Source organism: Amphimedon queenslandica, unplaced genomic scaffold (assembly GCF_000090795.2).
Source record: "Amphimedon queenslandica unplaced genomic scaffold, v1.1 AMPQUscaffold_13429, whole genome shotgun sequence".
Taxonomy (NCBI): Eukaryota; Metazoa; Porifera; class Demospongiae; order Haplosclerida; family Niphatidae; genus Amphimedon; species Amphimedon queenslandica.
This window is the reverse complement of record NW_003546335.1, coordinates 2,430-21,020: the sequence shown is the minus strand read 5'-3', so window position 1 is coordinate 21,020 and position 18,591 is coordinate 2,430. Positions and strand designations below refer to the sequence as shown.

The window sequence follows — 18,591 nt, the reverse complement described above, 5'->3', positions numbered from 1 at the left end:
TCTTCTCTAGTTCTCTCTGTCTCTTCTTAAACATTGTCTTTTTATAATTCAGTGTACATAAAAGGCAGAGTGTTTTCCCATCAACCTATACAGAAATAATAATTTATAATAATACAATTCAAAATACACTATATATCACTCACTTTCTTTTTTGATTCATCTGATTTTACAAATGCACAGCATAGCTTACATGTGTCACATTTTATTGGAGGGCCATATTTCTTTCGTGAATGAGTACATCTAAAACGGTAATATAAATTAAGCGAATCATAAGAAATATTTTGATTATCTAACCTGGTGCATGTATCTCCTTTAAAAGCTGTGAGTAGATTACAAATGGAGCAGTTCTTTGGCTACAGTTCATCGAATGAGCAGCACTGACACATAAAGTGTACTTACCTTCCCATATTGTCTGTGCTCTTTACTACATTGCTCACATACTGACTCATGTGCAGTTGAACTAATTTTATAAATAATAATAATAATAATGGTAACAATAACAGCTCCAGCAAATCAACTACCATAATATTCAATTGCGTTTCAAAGGTTGTGTTATACATGCATTCTGGGTATATGTACATCTTTTCTGTTCTAAAGATTTGCCCTTTTATTCAAGTAAGCTATCCACACACTTCTCTTACATGACAACTTACTCTAACTGATGGAAATCCAACTGGCAGAATTTACACTGAACGGATGGGTATTTTCTCCTACAGTCCTATCATACAAAAATGAGTGCTGAGAATAGCTATACTAAATATACAAACTTTGCAAAGCTGTTGTGCACTTGAGAGCTCTTCCAATGCGTACTTCCTGTGACAAGAAGAGCAAGAGTACAAGACATCAATGGAGGCCATTTTAAAATGGGTGGGGCCACATTTTCAAAATGCGGAGAGTGTACGGAAGTTACACTGTGTTATAAAAATGGCGGATGAAGTACAAGCAGAAGAGGTGAGTAAAAGTGCTTTTTCTTTCGTTATGACCTTCCCTTTTCATTAGACCACATTTGTAGTAGAAGAAGTGGCAGCTATAGTTAAGGATGTAAGTGTCAAGTGGTTTTTTGTACTTGTTTTTATCTACTTTTGTTAGGCTGTAGAGAATGTACTGGGCACAGTTACTTACCAGCACAATAAGGTCAACCAATGGACCTCCAATGTAGTAGAACAGTGTCTGAATCAGTTAACAAAACTAGCCAAGCCATTCAAATACATTGGTGAGTTGATAGTTACAACAACCCTATCTTATCTTGAATATCTTCACACCTTCTCTTCTGCCCCTCCCTCTGTTTCACACATTACTAAATTTAAATTATGCTTCACCAGTTTCTGTTGGCAGCTGTTGCTAACATTTCTACCTTTATTGTGTTGCTTCATTAGTAATTCACATTGTGTCTGACTTTCCCCACAAAGCATGCTAAGTGAACTAATCAGCATGCTTGTACATGTACATGTACTATAGCTTTCGAGAAACTTTGAAAATTCATAAAAAATCCGTTTTTGGTCGGAATCAGCTCAAAATTTAGAAACAACATAAGAACATGTATATGTATCAGAGAAAATTATAAAAATAAATAATTCTCTCCTTGTCATTTTTGATGAAATTTGGCCAATGACCCTGTACTATAGTACAGGGACTTTGGCCTGATTTTGGAGCAACTTTGAAAATTTGTAAAAAGTCCATTTTTGGTTGAAATCAGCTCAAAATTCATATTATAAACAACATAAGAACATGTACATGTATATGTATCAGAGAAAATTGTACTATACCAAAACTTTGTTGAGGATTGTGTATCATTATTGTTCTACTTCACATTCTCTAGTGAATTGTGTTGTGATGCAGAAGACAGGTGCTGGATTACACACTGCAATGTCGTGCTACTGGGACAACAACACCGACGGGAGCTGCACCATCAAATGGGAAAACAAGAGCATGTACTGTATAGTGACAGTGTTTGGTCTTGCAATATAGACACTATTGCATACATATACATGCATAACTCTCTATGTTGCATACACGTACATACAAAGTATAATACATAAATGATAATAATTATAGTCAATATGCACACTGTTTTATCTCAAAAACATAAAGACATAATAATAATAATAATAATAATAATAATAATATCAACAACAACAGATATACAGTGACAAAATTCACTCATACACACACACACACGTTTGTGCGATATAAAAATGGGAAGTGTTTCAAAAATAAAAGATTAAGTCAGTCGCTTTGGTTTGCAGACTCTAGTAGAGCAATTGTGACCTTTTAGAACAACCTTTTGTGGCCTGTAGCTACCCTCACGAGTCAACTCGGATAACTGCTGCTCAGAAATAACATGAGTGAAGTACTGTACAAGAAGAAAATAAGATAATGACAGAAGCTAACATGTACATGTACAAAATATCGTGCATGAATATAAGTAATAAAAAGAAGTGGAGAACAAGCTTTAATGAATGAAGAAATGAAGCTTATAGAGTGAAGTTGCTAACTTATTATAGAAATTACTATTTCAATGATCAATGAACATAAATATGAGACTCAATGAATGTGATTGATTACCTCAACAATGTTAATGTCGCTCTCCTTCAATGGGAGTTTACTGAAGAACTGAACCTATACAAAACAAATGAGTTATAATACTATTCAAGAAATGGCACAACAGTATAAAACAAGCATCTTCACAAGTAGATGTGAACACATGTTCTGCATATAAAATAACAAGAGTACATTACGTACTCTTGAAAATAATAAACTGTCAGTGCACATACACTTGTAAGCAAAAGCCAATTTACATGTTGGCAGTGTAAATGCAAGGTAAGGCAAGGAAAAACATGTACATGTACATGTTCCATTAGTAACCTTGTCTTTCTTGACAACAGAGTGCATTTTACGTGGTGATGGTTCTACTGGTGACATTGGTTTAGACACTATCACCTCTGACTGTAAGCAATGTCCATGATAATACACATAAGCTTTAAGGGCCAGTTCTAACAGGATACTGTAGGAGAGAGGAGGAGGAGAACAGATCATAAAAGGTCAGACAGAAAGACAAACCTTTCAATGAGAGACATGAAGAGCTCTTCATTCTAATGAAAATAATTATAATTTAATGTATCTCCAGACACAACAAACATGAGTATAAGCATACCTTCTTATCTCTAGTTCTAGTCAGTATAGGATTAAGGAGACTACCCTATAATGATACATACATGTGATGATGTGAATACATATACATGTACACCCTAATATTGTAACTATACCCACTAATTCAATCAATACACTGTATTGATTTGTAGCACATACATGTACATGTACATGTACATCATGACATGTACACCAATTCAAAGACTCACTGTATATGTTGGTACACTAAGTATGTTGGTTGTCCAGTCCCAATATGAAACATGTTTCTACATAATAATTAAATGAATTGTTAATAAAGACTCTGACATTCGTTCCTGTTACTTCTAAGTGAGGCGGTATTGGTGGGTCCCTGTCAATGGTTGGTTTACATATTCCAACTAAACGCACATTGACCAATTGATCAGTATCAAACTGCTCTTCCTGCCATGGTATAACCTGATGATGACTGTAAAGAGAAAGAGAGAAGAGAGAGAGGGGGGAAGAGAAAAAGAGAGGAGGGAGAGAGAGAAAGAGAAAAAGAGAGAAGGAAAAAGGAAGAGAGAGTGAGGGTAGAAGGAATAATATGTGATGGGCAATGAGAAAAAAAATAGTAAGATGAAAAGGATAAGGGAATGACCAGTCTAGTCTCACCTGCTATAACCAGCAACAAACAACCACAATGCCCTAATATGTCTCCTCACTAATCTACAGAGCAATACAAACACAATGTCATGCACACACACACTCTCTCTCTCATTCCCACTCACTTCTCATCTCTCTGACTAGCTATTATTGCAAATGGCCGCCCTATCAGGAGGCAGTAGAGAATGTCCCTCAGTTCAGGAACGTCTTTAAACAATGACACCAGTTCCTTGCCGGGTTTGTGAGGCGATGAAGACTCTATTAGATGAACTGATGATATAAAAGGGTAGCCTTCACTATAAAGGAAAGAAGAATAAATATTTTAAAGGATTTTACTTCCTCTCTCTCTTACTGATGGTTAAATATCCCTGATGCTCTACGGTGAGAAGGGAGTCCACTAAACATCGGTGGATCTAATAATATAAAAATACATTTAAATGAAAAATAGTTTGAAGTCCATGGCTTACATGGTACAGCTGGTGTATAGTAGGTATTGGAGGACTCATCAAATGAATGAAGATCTAATTTATTAGGAGGGACAGACTGTGAATTCATCTGAGGCTGAGAGTGAATGAGCTCAGATCGAGATGAGTCGTTTGATCCGATTACCAGTGAGTTACTAGGTTCTTTATATTCGGTAGACTTGGTAGAGCCGCTTGCGACTAGCTCTTGATCCTTATGACTGTCGCTCAGTCTCTTAATGACGTCACTGTGATTGATTTGTGGCGGTGTGGCGTACGGATGTACCTCTCCCACCATATCGGGTGTGGGCGAAGGAATGGGATCAGGGGTATTGTACGAACTGGATACTCTCTCGTTAGACTGGTGGGCGTCGTGACTAGCTGACCCCTCCCACTCCCTGGGGTTGTCCCTATCGTTATCGTACTGATGGTATATACCGTTATGAGTGCGAGTATTGGTGTCAGAGTTTTCGTGGTACTCCAAGTCTTCTTTCTCGTAAGGGTCTTCCTTGATAGGTTGGCGTGGGTCGTAAGAATGGCGTGAATAGCGAGGGTCGACTTGCATGAGCGAGTGATTGTGTGGAGTACCTAATGGATCAACCACACTAACCATACGCTGCCTTGGCAGTGGATCTAAATACAGCAATACACTAGAAATAGAAGAAAGATAAAGTGTACAGTACACTAAAATAGGAAGGATAGGTCACCCCTACCTGCTGCAGTTTTCATTATTTAATAATGACGACGAATTGAATTTCAATTGCTGTCTGATCTGAAACAGTGACTCTTCATCGCTTGATGATATTATCTTGTAATTAAGAGGTGGGGAAACTGCCGATCGAAGGACATTGATCATTGGGACTCTTCCAACAGTTAGTAAGGACGACAATGGATCTAAAAACAAATATAAAGTCTCTTAATATCCTCTTTATTCTTTATTTTATTCTCTTCTCTCTTTAATTTACTTAGTAGCTCGCTCTCCATTTGCTCCATGCGTAATGCAAACTCGGATCTGCAATATTTCTATTAAAAAAGAACCTCGTTAGTCATTAATACTAAAACCCACTAAAGATGAGTACAATACTACTAGTACCAGGATTCCGTGCATACCTCAAATAAGGATTTAAGAGTGTTGATGGCTAGTTGGTATCCCAATGAAGACAGCTCATTTAGTGTCCTAATGTACAGTACACATAAGAGTATAGTAGCATAGTAAATATTATCAATGATAACACTGATCACTCCTTCACACTCCTCTATCAGTCCTTGTGTGTTTAACATTTGATTACAAGTTACTCTCTATTCACTTTCTCTCTCTTATGTGTCTCCCTGTCTTCCATTACTACAGTGCACTAAGACTAATACTACCTTTGCTGTCTTGTGAATCTTTGTGACAAATGGGCCATTATTCTTTTAGGCTTGTGCACACCTGGCAAAGACACCACACACAATAATACAGGTACATGCATCAGGTATACATTGTGTACTCAATGATGTTAAACAAACACAGACAAGCATTGAATAACTCCAACACAAACATTTACTCTGAATGAACTCACTTTGTGTGAAGCTAGCTGTAGTATAGAAATTAGAATTGCCTCCTTTAAAAGGAAGAAGAGTGAAATCATTATTATGAGCATAATTCTTCTCTCTCTCTCTCTCATACTTTTTCTGACAACATCGTTTGAGTCACAATTTCTGATCAATTCATGAAATTTCTTGTTGGTTTCAGATTGCTATTGACAAAAAAGAACAACAACAATAACAGAGCATCATTGTAACTCAATTACCATCTCAAAGTTTATCGTATCTAGTATTTTCTTTGTAAATTCTCTGTCTTTGAGTAAAACACTTTTGTTCATTTCAGGGATATCTTCGTAGCATCCATTATACTATGAAACAATAACAATGTACATGTACATACACACTGCACATGAAGGCTCATACCAATGAATTGTCTTCAACTCTTTGCTTATCCTCATTAAGTTCATCCAGTGAGAATTCAATGTCCTTCAATCTGGCATTAAGGTCGTGCCTAAAGACTTTATGATTGCCACATTTAAAAAGTGACGTGACCTTTGAAAAAATAAACATTACAATAATATGGATAATAAGATTAGTTTATTTTTACAAAAAAAAACATATACAGTCCACTTTTGGCTCAACTGACTCCCACTATAACAGTTCGCACTCCTTCCTTATCTCATACTTTCTTTATTACTCTCCACTGTTCATTTCCTCCTCTCTCTCCCTCTCCCTCCCTCCCTCTCTCTCTCTCTCTCCCTCTCTCTCTCTTTCCCCCTCTTCACTGTATAAGTATCATCATTACCTCACTAAAGTCTTTCTTAATCCGTTGGAAGCTATCAATGAGCTTTGAAGGAGAGGCCGTTAGGTAAGAGAGACAATACTGACGCATGTAGCCTCTTGCTTCAATGTCATTAAGAGCAAAGTAATGCACCTGTCATAATAAAAATAAACTCATTGCACAGAAATCAATTACATGTACATGTATTTTGGCCACCATGCTCATGGTTTTTCATCAAAAGCACATCAGTTAGATGAATATATACATGTACATGAATGTAGCTTTTGACCACAAAATTTTTGAGCTATGAGCATTGGCACATGTACACACACAGCCAAAATGAGAATGTCAAGGTCAAATTAGTGAAATTACTTGTATGAATGTATGCATAAGATTTCATTATCAGGCCACACCCACAGTATGAGTCATGTGATAATGTAAAACAAAATTATTAAAACATAATCACTTATAATGAAAGAATGTCTCTAACTCACATAAGCAAACAGACCATCGCTTGTTTCAGTCAATAATACTTGAGAGTCTGGAGACACAGAAAATTCCCTAATAACAACAACAATAATAAATGATAATAAAAATATTTAAATAATAATTATTATTAATTAATTACTCTGATTGGCCTTGTTGAAAGTCAGTGCTAAATATCCTCACGGAGAAAGAGGAAGTATCGAAGCTACCCTCGCCTCCATCAGGTATAGTGCACTGTAATTAATGAAAGGAGAGGGGGATAACATGATTGTGGTTTGAGGTTTCTCTCTTACTATTGGCTGTGGTCCGTGGCGTATCTCTGCAAACTCTGAGAGCAAGATAAAGTCCCTCTCTTTCCTTTTAGCTGGCTCGGTACCGGACTGAGCCATCTGTGGAGTTCAGCTTTGTTTGCATAAGCGCATAGATAGCAAGCTAGCTTTGTGGGAAGGAAAAGCTTCTTGTTCAGGAAAGGTTAAAAATTATAATTGCATTTTAAAGTCACGCCTACAATAAGCACCCACGTGATTTCCGGAAAATATTCAGGATCGATACGAGTTGAGTTAATATCCGGAGTAAATTGTTAGTTTTACGGAGAAATTTCGCGGGGAATACAGGGGTGTTAATGGTTAAGGCAGGGTGTTATGGTGGATTCTAGGGAAGATAATGGTGATGTAGATCCTTTCTTTCCAGTTCATCAGGTAAGTGAACTGGTATAATCAAATTTAAATTTCAAAATTATTTAAATAGGAATCAGAAAAGAGACATCTCTCAATAGAGAAGGTGAGTTTTACGGACAAGACAACAATGGCTCTGACCTCGGCTCTGACATAATGTCACATAATTTTTCTAAAAGTTTAGCCAAAAGACCCTGTACTATAGTAGGGATATCTTGTCAGTAATTTTCTCTTTATTTTTGGTGAAATTTTGCCAATGACCATGTAGTGTTATCTCTACAGGAACTTTGGTCTGATTTTTGAGCAACTTTAAAAATTCATGAAAAATTCAATTTTGGTCGGAATCAGCTTACAATTTAGAAACAACATAAGAACATGCATATGTATCAGAGAAAATTATAAAAATGGAGAATTCTATCTTAGTCATTTTTGATGAAATTTGGTCAATGCCCCTGTACTGTAGTACAGTGACTTTGGCCCAATTTTTGAGCAACTTTGAAAATTCATCAAAACTTTTATATGAGGCTTGATTCATTTTATGTTGTGTTTTTCAGCCGTGAGCACTGTTATATCTCCTAAAGGAAATGTGGGGATTTCTCTTTATTATAATTATCATCTATGATAACATCTACTTAATGCTAGTTTTATGAAAGTACATTTTGTAGTTGGAAGTGACTAATGCAGCTCTTAAGAAAAACATATCCTGTCTTTACAAAACTGCCAAATTAGAGTTACAGAGACGAGACAAGAAAATCTCACAATTACAGGAACAGTGAGCTATTATAATATCTAGTGATCATAATTATCTTAATAACTTTTCCTCTACCTTTAAGAATTCGTGACCTTGAGCTCATGGTGGCTAGCCAACAGAAGCAGAATTTGCTATTAAGAGGATGTCATTTCTTAGCAAGTCCTTTCCCTGAACATTATTATTATTATCATCAACAACAGCAATTGTGCTCTGGTAGTATGCCTGTTTCAAGGCAGTCTGGTTCAACAGAATCCAAAAGAAGTAGATCAAGATCTCCACATAGGAAATCATCAACTAAAGAGCATAGGACTAAATCACATCACAGCAATAGAGACTAGCAGCCGAATTATCAAAACTGTCTTAACTCATGATTATTTTTTTACTTTTTAATTCTACATCTAACAACTTCCATGCACTGCAATAATAATTATTTTTAGTAGTAACTATGGTAACAAAATTTTTATTGTTGAATGCTATGAAAATGAAGGATTATGTTGTTTTACTTGTTGCCGTCATTATCGTCCTGTGCAGCTGTGGTGCTTTTACTAACAGAAATACTGTTATCCAGATCACAGTAATGAATTACTAAAATTTGTTTTATCATCACTTACTTTATGCATTTAGGATTCAGGCAATGATCCAGTTCATCTTTACTCAACAGCTTTAATTCTCAGTAACAAAACTTTGCAAGTTTTGAGGCAATTGGTAAATTTATTATTTGTAGGGATGACATTGACCAATACAGATGAGGTGAGTCATCAAGTATTCATCAGTCCTGGTTCCTGTTGCCTTCAAATAGCCACTGATGACATTGATTGCCAAGTACAGAGGTTTCTCGGCATTCCTTTCAATGCATAGTCATTTTTATAGATCATGACGCTAGAAGGAGTCCCTCCCGTTTTTGTGCAGCTAGGAAAAGTTCGAGAAAACAATACAGAAACAGTTTCATTTGCATACAGAAATCTGGTGAGCTCATTAGATGCGCAAAGCAAGCTAGCTTTATACCAGCCCCTCCCCTCTCCAGTATGCGCGCTACAGGGTCGGCAACTGTTCCTTCGTTATAAGGACTAATGGAAAGCCAGACTGGGCCCACACTGTCAATTTCAATTCAACTCCTGATGATGAAGATAAAAATGTGAAGTGCTCTGGATTAGACCAAGTAATTTTGATGATGATCATGATACATGTACTGTGGGTGTGGTTTACATGTAGATCTATTTTTAATTTTTTACAACATAAAAACTTAAGTATTTAAGTATACACTTTATTCTTCAATTGATCTAAATTTCCTTAATGAATCGTGTACATTATATTTATAGGATCGTGACAGAGATTGTACACCAGTTGACTGTGCCATTAAGTACAAGGGAAGGAGGAGTTTCTATCGGAAGCAGACGGGCAAGTGTGAGCCAGTGGCTCCATGTCACACTAGAGCAGATGACGGCATCACCATAACTGGAGTTAGTAAGAATTACAAACCATGGCGATACTAACGTATTAACAACTCTGATCTAATTTCAGAGGCAGTGTGGAATTATAGCCTTATGGTACAAACGTTAACACTGCAATTTGAAGTTTGTTTTCACAGAATATTTGCTTGCTAGCAAGACATTGCCTTTATGTAATGCAGTCTACAAGGTGTGTGCATTAGCCACAGTCAAGCAACTCTTTTACCTCATCAAAGAGTTGCAAAGCTCAGGTGCAGTAGTGCATACTGAAGCCTTATTATGTGGAATGATGCTGTTGTTTTTCATAAATAAGGAAACAGCTGTTGATAGGGGAAGTAATGCACTATACTGTGTAACGTCATGACTGATGATATTAGTAATAATCTAATTGAAACTCCCTAAGTTGCACATCCTTTGTAATGTTCCCATTATGTGCAGATGTCAAATTGTGAATAAATAATTAGAAACTATGAAAAAGAAGTCATTTTTATACTATCAAATCAAAACTTAACACTTGTGATCCTACATTGCTTTAATTTAATGTAAAACTGCTAATTACTATGGAATTCCTTTGATTTTCAGTACTACGACTGGGAAGAGAATATATGTGTGAAATACAAGTGGTTCCAAGATGATAATTATTTTGAACACGTTGAAAGCGACACTGAGATACCCTCCAAAATTGATGCCATAAAATCAAATTACAAATACTATGCGCCTCATCTGAAGGACCAACAAGATGTTAGTGCATAGTGATATTATTATTCTTATAGTAAACACGATGTCTTTGATATCACTTAGACTGATTCTATTGACTGTAATCACGGAGTGTTGGATGATCTACAGTGCAGATGTGATGAGGGTTGGGTATCAAGTGGAATTCATAGAGACGATCCCATCACATTCCACTGGTGTGATACTCCTGATCTCTCAACAAATAAATCATATCTAACAAGCACAATGGAATACATGCCCATTGTGTCTGATGAGCCATTGAAGCTAAGCACAATTCAAGAGATATCTCTCATAGTTGTGAGTGTTATTGGTATCAAAACCTGTTTTGAGTGTTTGTTCTCTTTTTAGACCCTTGCTCTAGTGAATCTTGTCCTCTTATTTACATGGATATATTTACTTGTCAAGATAATTAGATCTGTGATGTCTTATGTAGCCAGAAAAAGAAAGAATTAGTTTTAAATTGAATAATAAGTAAAATAATAACAATGAATAATAATAATAATAATAATAATAATGATAATAATAACATGATCGTTATAAACTTTTTAATCAGTAATAATCATTGTTGCATTATAATGTGCTGAGATGAGTTGGTCAGCTAAAAGCCTTGAAACCTATAAGTTGACAAGTAAAGCATTAATTGCATTAAAATGTTCCCTTGCCTATTAGTGAGTGCTTTGTGAAGTTGTTGAGATTCTTGAAAGAACAACTTTCGATATCTCTTCTGTCTCGCTGCCTCACGTTTTGCTTCAACCGTTTTACGATGAAGCCACCTAAAATTAATAAAAATAATCATTCTGCCATGGTATAAAAATAACTAACTGTTTATAAGCCTTTTGAGCAATGTCTTGAGGTGTCTTTTTGACCAGTATATTCATTTCTTTCTTTTTGGCCTCTTCTAATTCTTTCAGTTTAGTTTTCTCCTCTGTCTTCTTTTGAACCCAGGACTTAAACATTTCCTTTTCTTTCTCTTTCTTCTCTTCCTTGCTTAGCTCATTTTGGGCTTTTGCTTCTTCTGCCATTCGTAGACTAATTATCTGCTTCTGTTTCTTTCTTAGCCAACTTTCAAAAGCTTTCTGGTTTCTCTTTAATTTATCTTCTTCAGTTTCTAGTGGCTCAGTTTTCATCTTCCTTCTCTTTTCCTGAAGCTCTGCATTTTTCTTTTCTACCCACAAGCGAAAAGCTCTCTCATTCAATAGCGCACGTTCGTTTTTGTCTTTGAGTCTTGACGGAGCTGATTGCAGAGACAGTCGTTTTGATTTCGATCTACCGCCATTCATTTTAGTCTTTCTATGACCCGATGACTTTCTACTTAGCCTGGTGGTCGCCGAACTGGTCATGCTACTTGATGGAGGTTTGTCCATTGCCTGTAGGGACATTGATTCGCCTATAGCGCTGTTTCCTTCTGCTCTACTAGTGTCACGTATTTCACTTTCAGGTTGCATGTCTACAGTTACTGCATCTTCGTTTTTCATTTCTGTTTCTGGTTCAATGGTAGTTTGACTAATGTTTACTCTTTCTGCTTCAGTCTGTGTTTTGTCTATTGCTTCTTCAGTTACATTCAAGGTTGTATTATCATTATTGCTGCTAGCTATTTTATCGTCGTTGCTTTCCACTGCTTGAGTTGGCATTTTGTCTGGTGTCTGTGAAGATATTTTATCTAATTCAGGAGCCAATGGTTCTTCTGTGTCACTTAGCTTGCCTTTGGCTTCATAATTAGCTGACGACTTAATTGGGTCGTTTTCCTGTGAGATATTTCGCGAGATTTCACTATCATCGGTCTTGTTATCCTCTAGCGCCAAAATGTCAGCTTGTACCTCCGTTGAGTTTACCAGTTCAAATTGACCGTCTTTTTCTATGAGGACCTTGTCTTGGCTTTCCATGGAGATGTTCTCTGGATCAGCCATTGTTTTTGTTTATCTGGTTTATGTCTCTATGGTAATCTAGATCTGTTGGGTGTGGCAACTCTAGATTCTATCTAATAATAGAACAAAATGGGTGGGCTGATGACGTAATTGTAATTTGCGATTTGAGCCAAATCAGCCAATTGCTTTGACAGAGAAGAGCACTTTCATTCATTGACAAGATGCTTTCAGTGTTCTTTGCTGTTTTGTTGCTCCCTTCTATCTTCGACGTCGTTCTGTCCTCTAACTTTTCTTTCCGTATTGAAAGCTGTAACGCTACCGAAGTTCCTCAAAGCCAAGTAGTTGGGGATTATAGCTACGGTGAGTCACTTTTGTTGTTGAGAGACACTCGTTAGCACTTATTCTCTCTTTCTTTTTGTAATAGGCGGGACCCCTAGTGTACCTCTATGCCCACTAAGCTCTAGCTCTTCTGATATTAGTATTCGTTGGATTTATGATCTTAACGGGAATGCGAGTGTCTTTTCTAATCAGTCCTTCTCTCCCGACCAGATTTGTGTCGGTACCGAGGTCGGTACTGACCAAACGAAGCTCTTCTTCTTGAATAGTTTCGTCTCTAATCGTGGTAATAGTGTAGGAAGTCTCTCCCTTCTAGTAAATGGGACTTATACTCTGAATGTGCAAGATGGTAAGTGTTTTGTTTTTAATATGTTAGTAGCCTCTCTTCTTCCTTCAGCTCCAAAGGGAATATTTCTGATTGAGCCTTCGAATAATTCCGTATCCCTTGATGAAGGACAATCCTATTCAGCCGATTTCATTTTTTTGACTTATTTTGGACTATCAAAAGCTGGACAATTAGAAGAAGTTATGGAACCAAATCTTTATAAAGTGTCGGCTAGCGGTGATTTTCGTCTTGTCCCATCTAGTAATATTGGGGTTTCTATCAATAGGTTTATTGATATTAATAGCTATTGTGCTCCTAGTATGATGAGCACCCCTGTTCCAAAGCCAGTTCGTGTTCTCATCAGAAATCCTGGTGTATCTGATTCCGGCACCTACGCTATGATTGTTAATATCAGTGGAGTTAACTATACAACCAACTTCACTATTAATGGTAAGAAGAAGAAAAAGATCACTAGTGAATCATTAACTGTCTCTTCCCCCCCCCCTCTCTCTTTTTCAGTCTCCCCATTAACAACAACGATTTCTCCCTCCCCCACTACAACTGACTCTACTATCACACCATCATCAGCTGTCAGCACTAGTGACAGTTCTCTTACTATTTCCACTACTGGCTCTAGTGTTTCTCCATCTGTGGATACTACCAGTAAGACTCAGTGTATGTTTATTTGTAGTGATGAGCTAGTTACTGCTACTATCATCACCATCTGTCACATTCATTCTTGTACACATATATTGCTGACACTGCACTGTATTATAATATGTTTCTCTCTTCCTTATTAGTAACTCTGTCTCCTGTACCAACTGATGATACTTCTGGTTAGTTATGTAATAGATAGTCACAATTTGATTATAAGATGATGATGTAATAGCCCTAGAGATACTTCTAGAACTGTATTTACACTTATGTGTACACGTGTGTGTGTATATGTGCATGAGTAGTATATGCATTTGAATGCGTATGCATTCCTAATGTTAACTATACCATGTGTTATATGATAACAAATATCTTATATTGTAGTCTAGTGTATGCCTAATCAATAGAGCTTTTATTCAACAGTAGACTATTTATTATAAGTTTTAATTTCATATAATTATTTCTTTATTATAGGCATCAGCTTGGTCGTTTATGTATTTTGTGCTGTGCTTGGTCTTCTTGGGGTTGCTGTTTTAATAATATTTGTGATAGTAGTAGCATTTTGTTACAGAAAGTTAAAAAATGGAAGAGTTTCAGAGACCCTACCATCCAACGTGCAATTACTTGGAGATGATGAAGTCAAAAGTAAGCAATAGTAGAGTGTGAGGTAGTAGTAATCACTGAATTAGCATTTATGAAGTGAATGTGTTTGAGAGACAGCATTGCTGGTTGTATTACTGTTCCTTATACAGTAGGAGGTATACCACTGATAGCCGAGTCCGGCAGAACTGATAGCAATAGTTCAACTAAACCCCTTGTAGTTACATCACAGCCTCATGGTAGCAGACCATCTTGTAAGTATACAACAATCGTTGTTGTTAAATTGCTCATGCTCCTTTTTATTACTATATTTTACCATTTTCTTTTTTTTACATCCTCTCTCTGCCTGTCTCCTTCCCTCATATTTTCTTTCATTTCTTTTTTCTTCTTATGTAGCTACATCAAGCACACCAAGTACAACAAAACAGGAAGACTGTAAGTTTGTTTTGTCATCACTCTTATCAGCATTACAAGCACATTATATTGAGTGTGCCTAATTTTGTGTCATCATCATCATCATTATTAGTACTAGTAGTAGTAATAGTATTAGTATTATTAGTGTTATTATTATTATTATTATTGTTTCATCTCTAATGACATACATGTAGATACTGCCGTTTACTGTGGTGAAAGGCATACTCACATTGGGAGTACGTGGAAAGAAAAGTATGGCAACAAATGTGTTTTATTACACAGTGATGACGAGATACTAGAGTCTCTTGAGAACCCATCGTGTCATGAAATATTTGTGCACGCTGATCCTCAAGACCCTGTCGCTAAAGCAATCATGAGCAGAGGAAGCCCAAAAGGCAGGGAGAAGTTAAAGTGGTGGCACATCGTTGAACATGATAAAACTCCAGATCACTTGATTGAAGCTGAAGGTTTTAAGATAGTTCAAGTGGAAGGAGACCCTAATGATATCTCAACGTTACAGCGAGGAATGTTAAAGACTGACAATCCGACTTTAAATCACACCAATGGAGCATTATACGAGAATCATACTCCTAATGGACATACTATTAGTAATCCTAGTGCATCATATCTTGAAGATACCGATTCAGAGAAGAAAAAACCGAAGGAGGAGATTGATGGTGCCACATTAAAGGAGCTTCTTAAAGAGACAAAGAAAACAAATCAGATTCTAGATGTAATTAGTAAAAATACAGGGAAAACGGCTGAAAACACTAACCAAATTGCTGCTACTGAGAGCGCACAGCTTGATCTTCAACAAATGGCTCAGGTCGTGGACGAAGCTCAAGTGGGAATTAATGAAGCCTCTGTGTAGAGAGATACTTCCATTCACATGCATAAACACACATTTCACATGCATACACATAGCAATATCCAATCTCCTTTACTCTTCCTACTGCCCTCTCTCTATACATGATTTAGTCTGATGTTATTGTCTCTGTCTCTCTTCCTCTCTCATAAATCTATGACATTAGTAATCCGACAGGTACTTATTGTCACTCATTCATGCACACTATCATTTTCATCCCAGTTTTTATTATTATTATTATTATTATTATTATTATTATTATTATTATTATTACCATATTAATGTTGGTAATACTCTTGCTAAATTATTATTGAAAATTACTGATCATCTGGATTCTACTTAACAATTATGATTCAGTTCACATTGTTAGTAGAACTTAATACATGTAGTGAATAGAGACTATAGAATATGAAAGCTGTTGTTTGTCAAAATAGCTCATTGCCCTAGCTACTCCTTAGTCCTTGGACATTACAATAAAGTCCCACATTATGTTTACCATTATTTCTAGCTGCATTATCCTTTGTGATGCATGAATAAACTCTTACAATTGTCATGTCCAAGCAACAGCCCAGCACGTGATATTCTCTTAACAGTTATCAGTTAATGCTTAAACATGTTATGTCTACCCTTAAGTGTTACTATGGTCAAACGTGTTAGCATAACTTGTTAATAGTGACACGCACCAGTCATACGATCGCACATATATGGAGGATAATGACATGCACTTAATCCTTTGGCAGTGAGCCAAGTCGGTTATGCAATGACTCTGTTTGTCATAATTTCACTCACCCTCTTAGTCACCCTAATATCGTTTACAATTTGCTCTCCCACTTCCTGTTCCAGTACAGTACACAATTCTCTCAATGCTTTCCACATATAAGGAGACGTGTTTGCATTGATGGCACTAACAGATGGTAAAAGAAACTAGTAACATTCTCACAGAGTGCAACACTACACTGCCTTATTAAGGCTGAGTACACCTCAGTTAACTTAGCAATTATTAATAATATTACAATAATACTGAGTCATCATGACTGACTATGTACAAACTGATAGCTTCAATTTAATGAGCAAGTGTTATCATTACAACGCATCACCCCACTACACTGTTAGTAGAACTTAGAAATTAGTCGTAAATTAAAAATAACATTGAATTGTAAGAAAATGCCCGCTATTCTAAGAATGTGCCAATTAAACCAATCGTTATGTTAATCAGTTGTGTCTCTTACAATAAGATTCCATTGCCATATTCCTAAGTCTTTCAGCATTGGCTGGTCCGGTTTGTTCCACCAATTTACTGAAATAAGATGACGACTGATTGAGGAGCATATGAGGCTCGTCAAATTCTATAAGTTCACCAGATCTCAGTACCTATGTAGACATGTTATATGTACATATACTTTATGTATCATTACTATATAATACCATTATCTTGTCAGAGTCCATAACTGTATCTAATCTATGAGCAATGGTAAGTATGGTACATTCAGTGAATTGCTCACGTATCACTTGCTGAATGATAGCATCAGTCCTAAGGTATTGGTATGTATACACATCAATTGTTTAATTACAGCATTTTTAATTATAATAGTCTTGCTACTTTCTAAAAAAAGCCATATAACTTGAAAAATTGAAGTCGGAATCGGCTCAAACTTTCTGCATAGCATAAGGACATCAATATGTATCAGAAAATGTAATAAAAATTGGGGGTGATTTCAGAGCCATTTTTTTGAAAAAACCATGGGCTATAGCCTTGGGTATTTTTCAGAATTTTGGTGATTTTTTAAAATGGCCATAACTTGAAAAATTGAAGTTGGAATTGGCTCAAACTTTCTACACAGCATAAGGACATCAATATGTATCAGAAAATATAATAAAAATTGGGGGTGATTTCGGAGCCATTTTTTTGAAAAAACCATGGACTATAGCCTTGGGTATTTTTCAGAATTTTGGTGATTTTTTAAAATGGCCATAACTTGAAAAATTGAAGTTGGAATTGGCTCAAACTTTCTACACAGCATAAGGACATCAATATGTATCAGAAAATGTAATAAAAATTGGGGGTGATTTCGGAGCCATTTTTTTGAAAAAACCATGGACTATAGCCTTGGGTATTTTTCAGAATTTTGGTGATTTTTTAAAAGGGCCATAACTTGAAAAATTGAAGTCGGAATCGGCTCAAACTTTCTGCGTAGCATAAGGACATCAATATGTATCAGAAAATGTAATAAAAATTGGGAGTGATTTTGGAGCCATTTTTTAAAAACCATGTGCTATAGCCTTGGGTATTGGTATATTTTTTAAAAGGCCATAACTCAAAAAATTAGTTGGAATGATTGTACATGTAGTTACATGCAAATACACATAAACCTAATAAGTACATAAATTGTGGTAGATAAACTCACTCTATATCAACATTAGCAGTCGCTTCATCTAATATCAGAATATTGTTCCTCTGAAGGAGAGCTCTGGCTAAACAGAACAGCTGCTTCTGACCTACACTAAAGTTGCCACCTCCTTCACTTACTGTAGTCTCCAAACCTCCTTCAAGGCATTCCACTACACTCTTCAGTTGAACCTACATTAGTAACATTACATGCATACATTATCAATAAGTGGCTAATCATTATTGTCTTATAGTATATACCTGATCTAGTGCCTTCCATATGCTAGTATCATTGTATTGTTTAAATGGATCAAGGTTGTATCGTACAGTTGCACCAAATAAGACTGGATCCTGTGGGATAGACAGATAAAAATTAATAAAGATTCCTCAGAGTCAGCACAAACATTTTATGCAACATAAAAAATGTATATGTATTATTTTAAAAATAAAGAATTCTTATGGAGCCATTTTTGACAAAATATTACCCACGGTCAATGGTCAAATCTTTGAGCAAA

The 18,591-nt window shown here is 36.2% G+C and overlaps 6 protein-coding genes across 6 annotated transcripts in view; 3 read left to right on the top strand and 3 right to left on the bottom strand.

Annotated features, from left to right (window-relative positions):
- The window catches only part of LOC100641083 (protein FAM76B-like), an 11,924-nt gene extending 11,029 nt beyond the window's left edge, over nucleotides 1-895 (bottom strand). Inside the window, exons 1-5 of the mRNA XM_019995871.1 lie at nucleotides 768-895; nucleotides 654-718; nucleotides 400-460; nucleotides 295-353; nucleotides 144-240 (exon numbers count right to left, since the gene is read on the bottom strand). Of these exons, the coding sequence (XP_019851430.1) occupies nucleotides 144-240; nucleotides 295-353; nucleotides 400-460; nucleotides 654-718; nucleotides 768-857 (372 nt within the window). The 5' untranslated portion in view covers nucleotides 858-895. The remainder of the gene's footprint in view (nucleotides 1-143; nucleotides 241-294; nucleotides 354-399; nucleotides 461-653; nucleotides 719-767) is intronic.
- A 3-nt stretch (nucleotides 896-898) lies between these two features.
- LOC100640959 (dynein light chain Tctex-type 1-like) lies at nucleotides 899-2,098 on the top strand. The gene is made up of 4 exons (XM_003386243.3): nucleotides 899-951; nucleotides 1,000-1,041; nucleotides 1,090-1,213; nucleotides 1,820-2,098. Exons 1-4 carry the CDS (start codon nucleotides 925-927, stop codon nucleotides 1,966-1,968), a joined length of 342 nt encoding a protein of 113 aa, XP_003386291.1. The 5' UTR covers nucleotides 899-924; the 3' UTR covers nucleotides 1,969-2,098.
- Nucleotides 2,052-7,501, bottom strand: LOC105312585 (Smith-Magenis syndrome chromosomal region candidate gene 8 protein-like). Its single transcript, XM_011405348.2, has 23 exons — nucleotides 7,317-7,501; nucleotides 7,166-7,257; nucleotides 7,032-7,098; nucleotides 6,562-6,690; nucleotides 6,180-6,308; nucleotides 6,023-6,124; nucleotides 5,899-5,968; nucleotides 5,792-5,833; nucleotides 5,601-5,661; nucleotides 5,343-5,409; nucleotides 5,198-5,255; nucleotides 4,946-5,126; nucleotides 4,239-4,882; nucleotides 4,124-4,184; nucleotides 3,897-4,067; nucleotides 3,781-3,834; nucleotides 3,472-3,595; nucleotides 3,360-3,416; nucleotides 3,155-3,199; nucleotides 3,061-3,092; nucleotides 2,866-3,004; nucleotides 2,566-2,619; nucleotides 2,052-2,353 (listed from the first exon to the last, which is right to left on the bottom strand). The coding sequence occupies exons 1-23, from the start codon at nucleotides 7,410-7,412 to the stop codon at nucleotides 2,222-2,224; spliced, it is 2,607 nt and encodes an 868-aa protein (XP_011403650.1). The 5' UTR covers nucleotides 7,413-7,501; the 3' UTR covers nucleotides 2,052-2,221.
- A 103-nt stretch (nucleotides 7,502-7,604) lies between these two features.
- LOC100640200 (uncharacterized) lies at nucleotides 7,605-11,207 on the top strand. Its single transcript, XM_003386237.3, has 12 exons — nucleotides 7,605-7,721; nucleotides 7,771-7,803; nucleotides 8,363-8,469; nucleotides 8,531-9,022; nucleotides 9,073-9,121; nucleotides 9,173-9,270; nucleotides 9,319-9,414; nucleotides 9,473-9,607; nucleotides 9,768-9,908; nucleotides 10,479-10,637; nucleotides 10,698-10,928; nucleotides 10,980-11,207. Exons 4-12 carry the CDS (start codon nucleotides 8,894-8,896, stop codon nucleotides 11,082-11,084), a joined length of 1,143 nt encoding a protein of 380 aa, XP_003386285.2. The 5' UTR covers nucleotides 7,605-7,721; nucleotides 7,771-7,803; nucleotides 8,363-8,469; nucleotides 8,531-8,893; the 3' UTR covers nucleotides 11,085-11,207.
- LOC105312583 (coiled-coil domain-containing protein 181-like) lies at nucleotides 11,142-12,587 on the bottom strand. The gene is made up of 3 exons (XM_019995869.1): nucleotides 11,454-12,587; nucleotides 11,294-11,404; nucleotides 11,142-11,245 (listed from the first exon to the last, which is right to left on the bottom strand). The coding sequence occupies exons 1-3, from the start codon at nucleotides 12,536-12,538 to the stop codon at nucleotides 11,230-11,232; spliced, it is 1,212 nt and encodes a 403-aa protein (XP_019851428.1). The 5' UTR covers nucleotides 12,539-12,587; the 3' UTR covers nucleotides 11,142-11,229.
- A 91-nt stretch (nucleotides 12,588-12,678) lies between these two features.
- Nucleotides 12,679-16,023, top strand: LOC100640835 (uncharacterized). The gene is made up of 9 exons (XM_019995867.1): nucleotides 12,679-12,856; nucleotides 12,921-13,181; nucleotides 13,230-13,607; nucleotides 13,677-13,820; nucleotides 13,958-13,993; nucleotides 14,286-14,456; nucleotides 14,564-14,665; nucleotides 14,808-14,846; nucleotides 15,020-16,023. The coding sequence occupies exons 1-9, from the start codon at nucleotides 12,718-12,720 to the stop codon at nucleotides 15,694-15,696; spliced, it is 1,947 nt and encodes a 648-aa protein (XP_019851426.1). The 5' UTR covers nucleotides 12,679-12,717; the 3' UTR covers nucleotides 15,697-16,023.
- The last annotated feature ends 2,568 nt before the right edge of the window (nucleotides 16,024-18,591 follow it).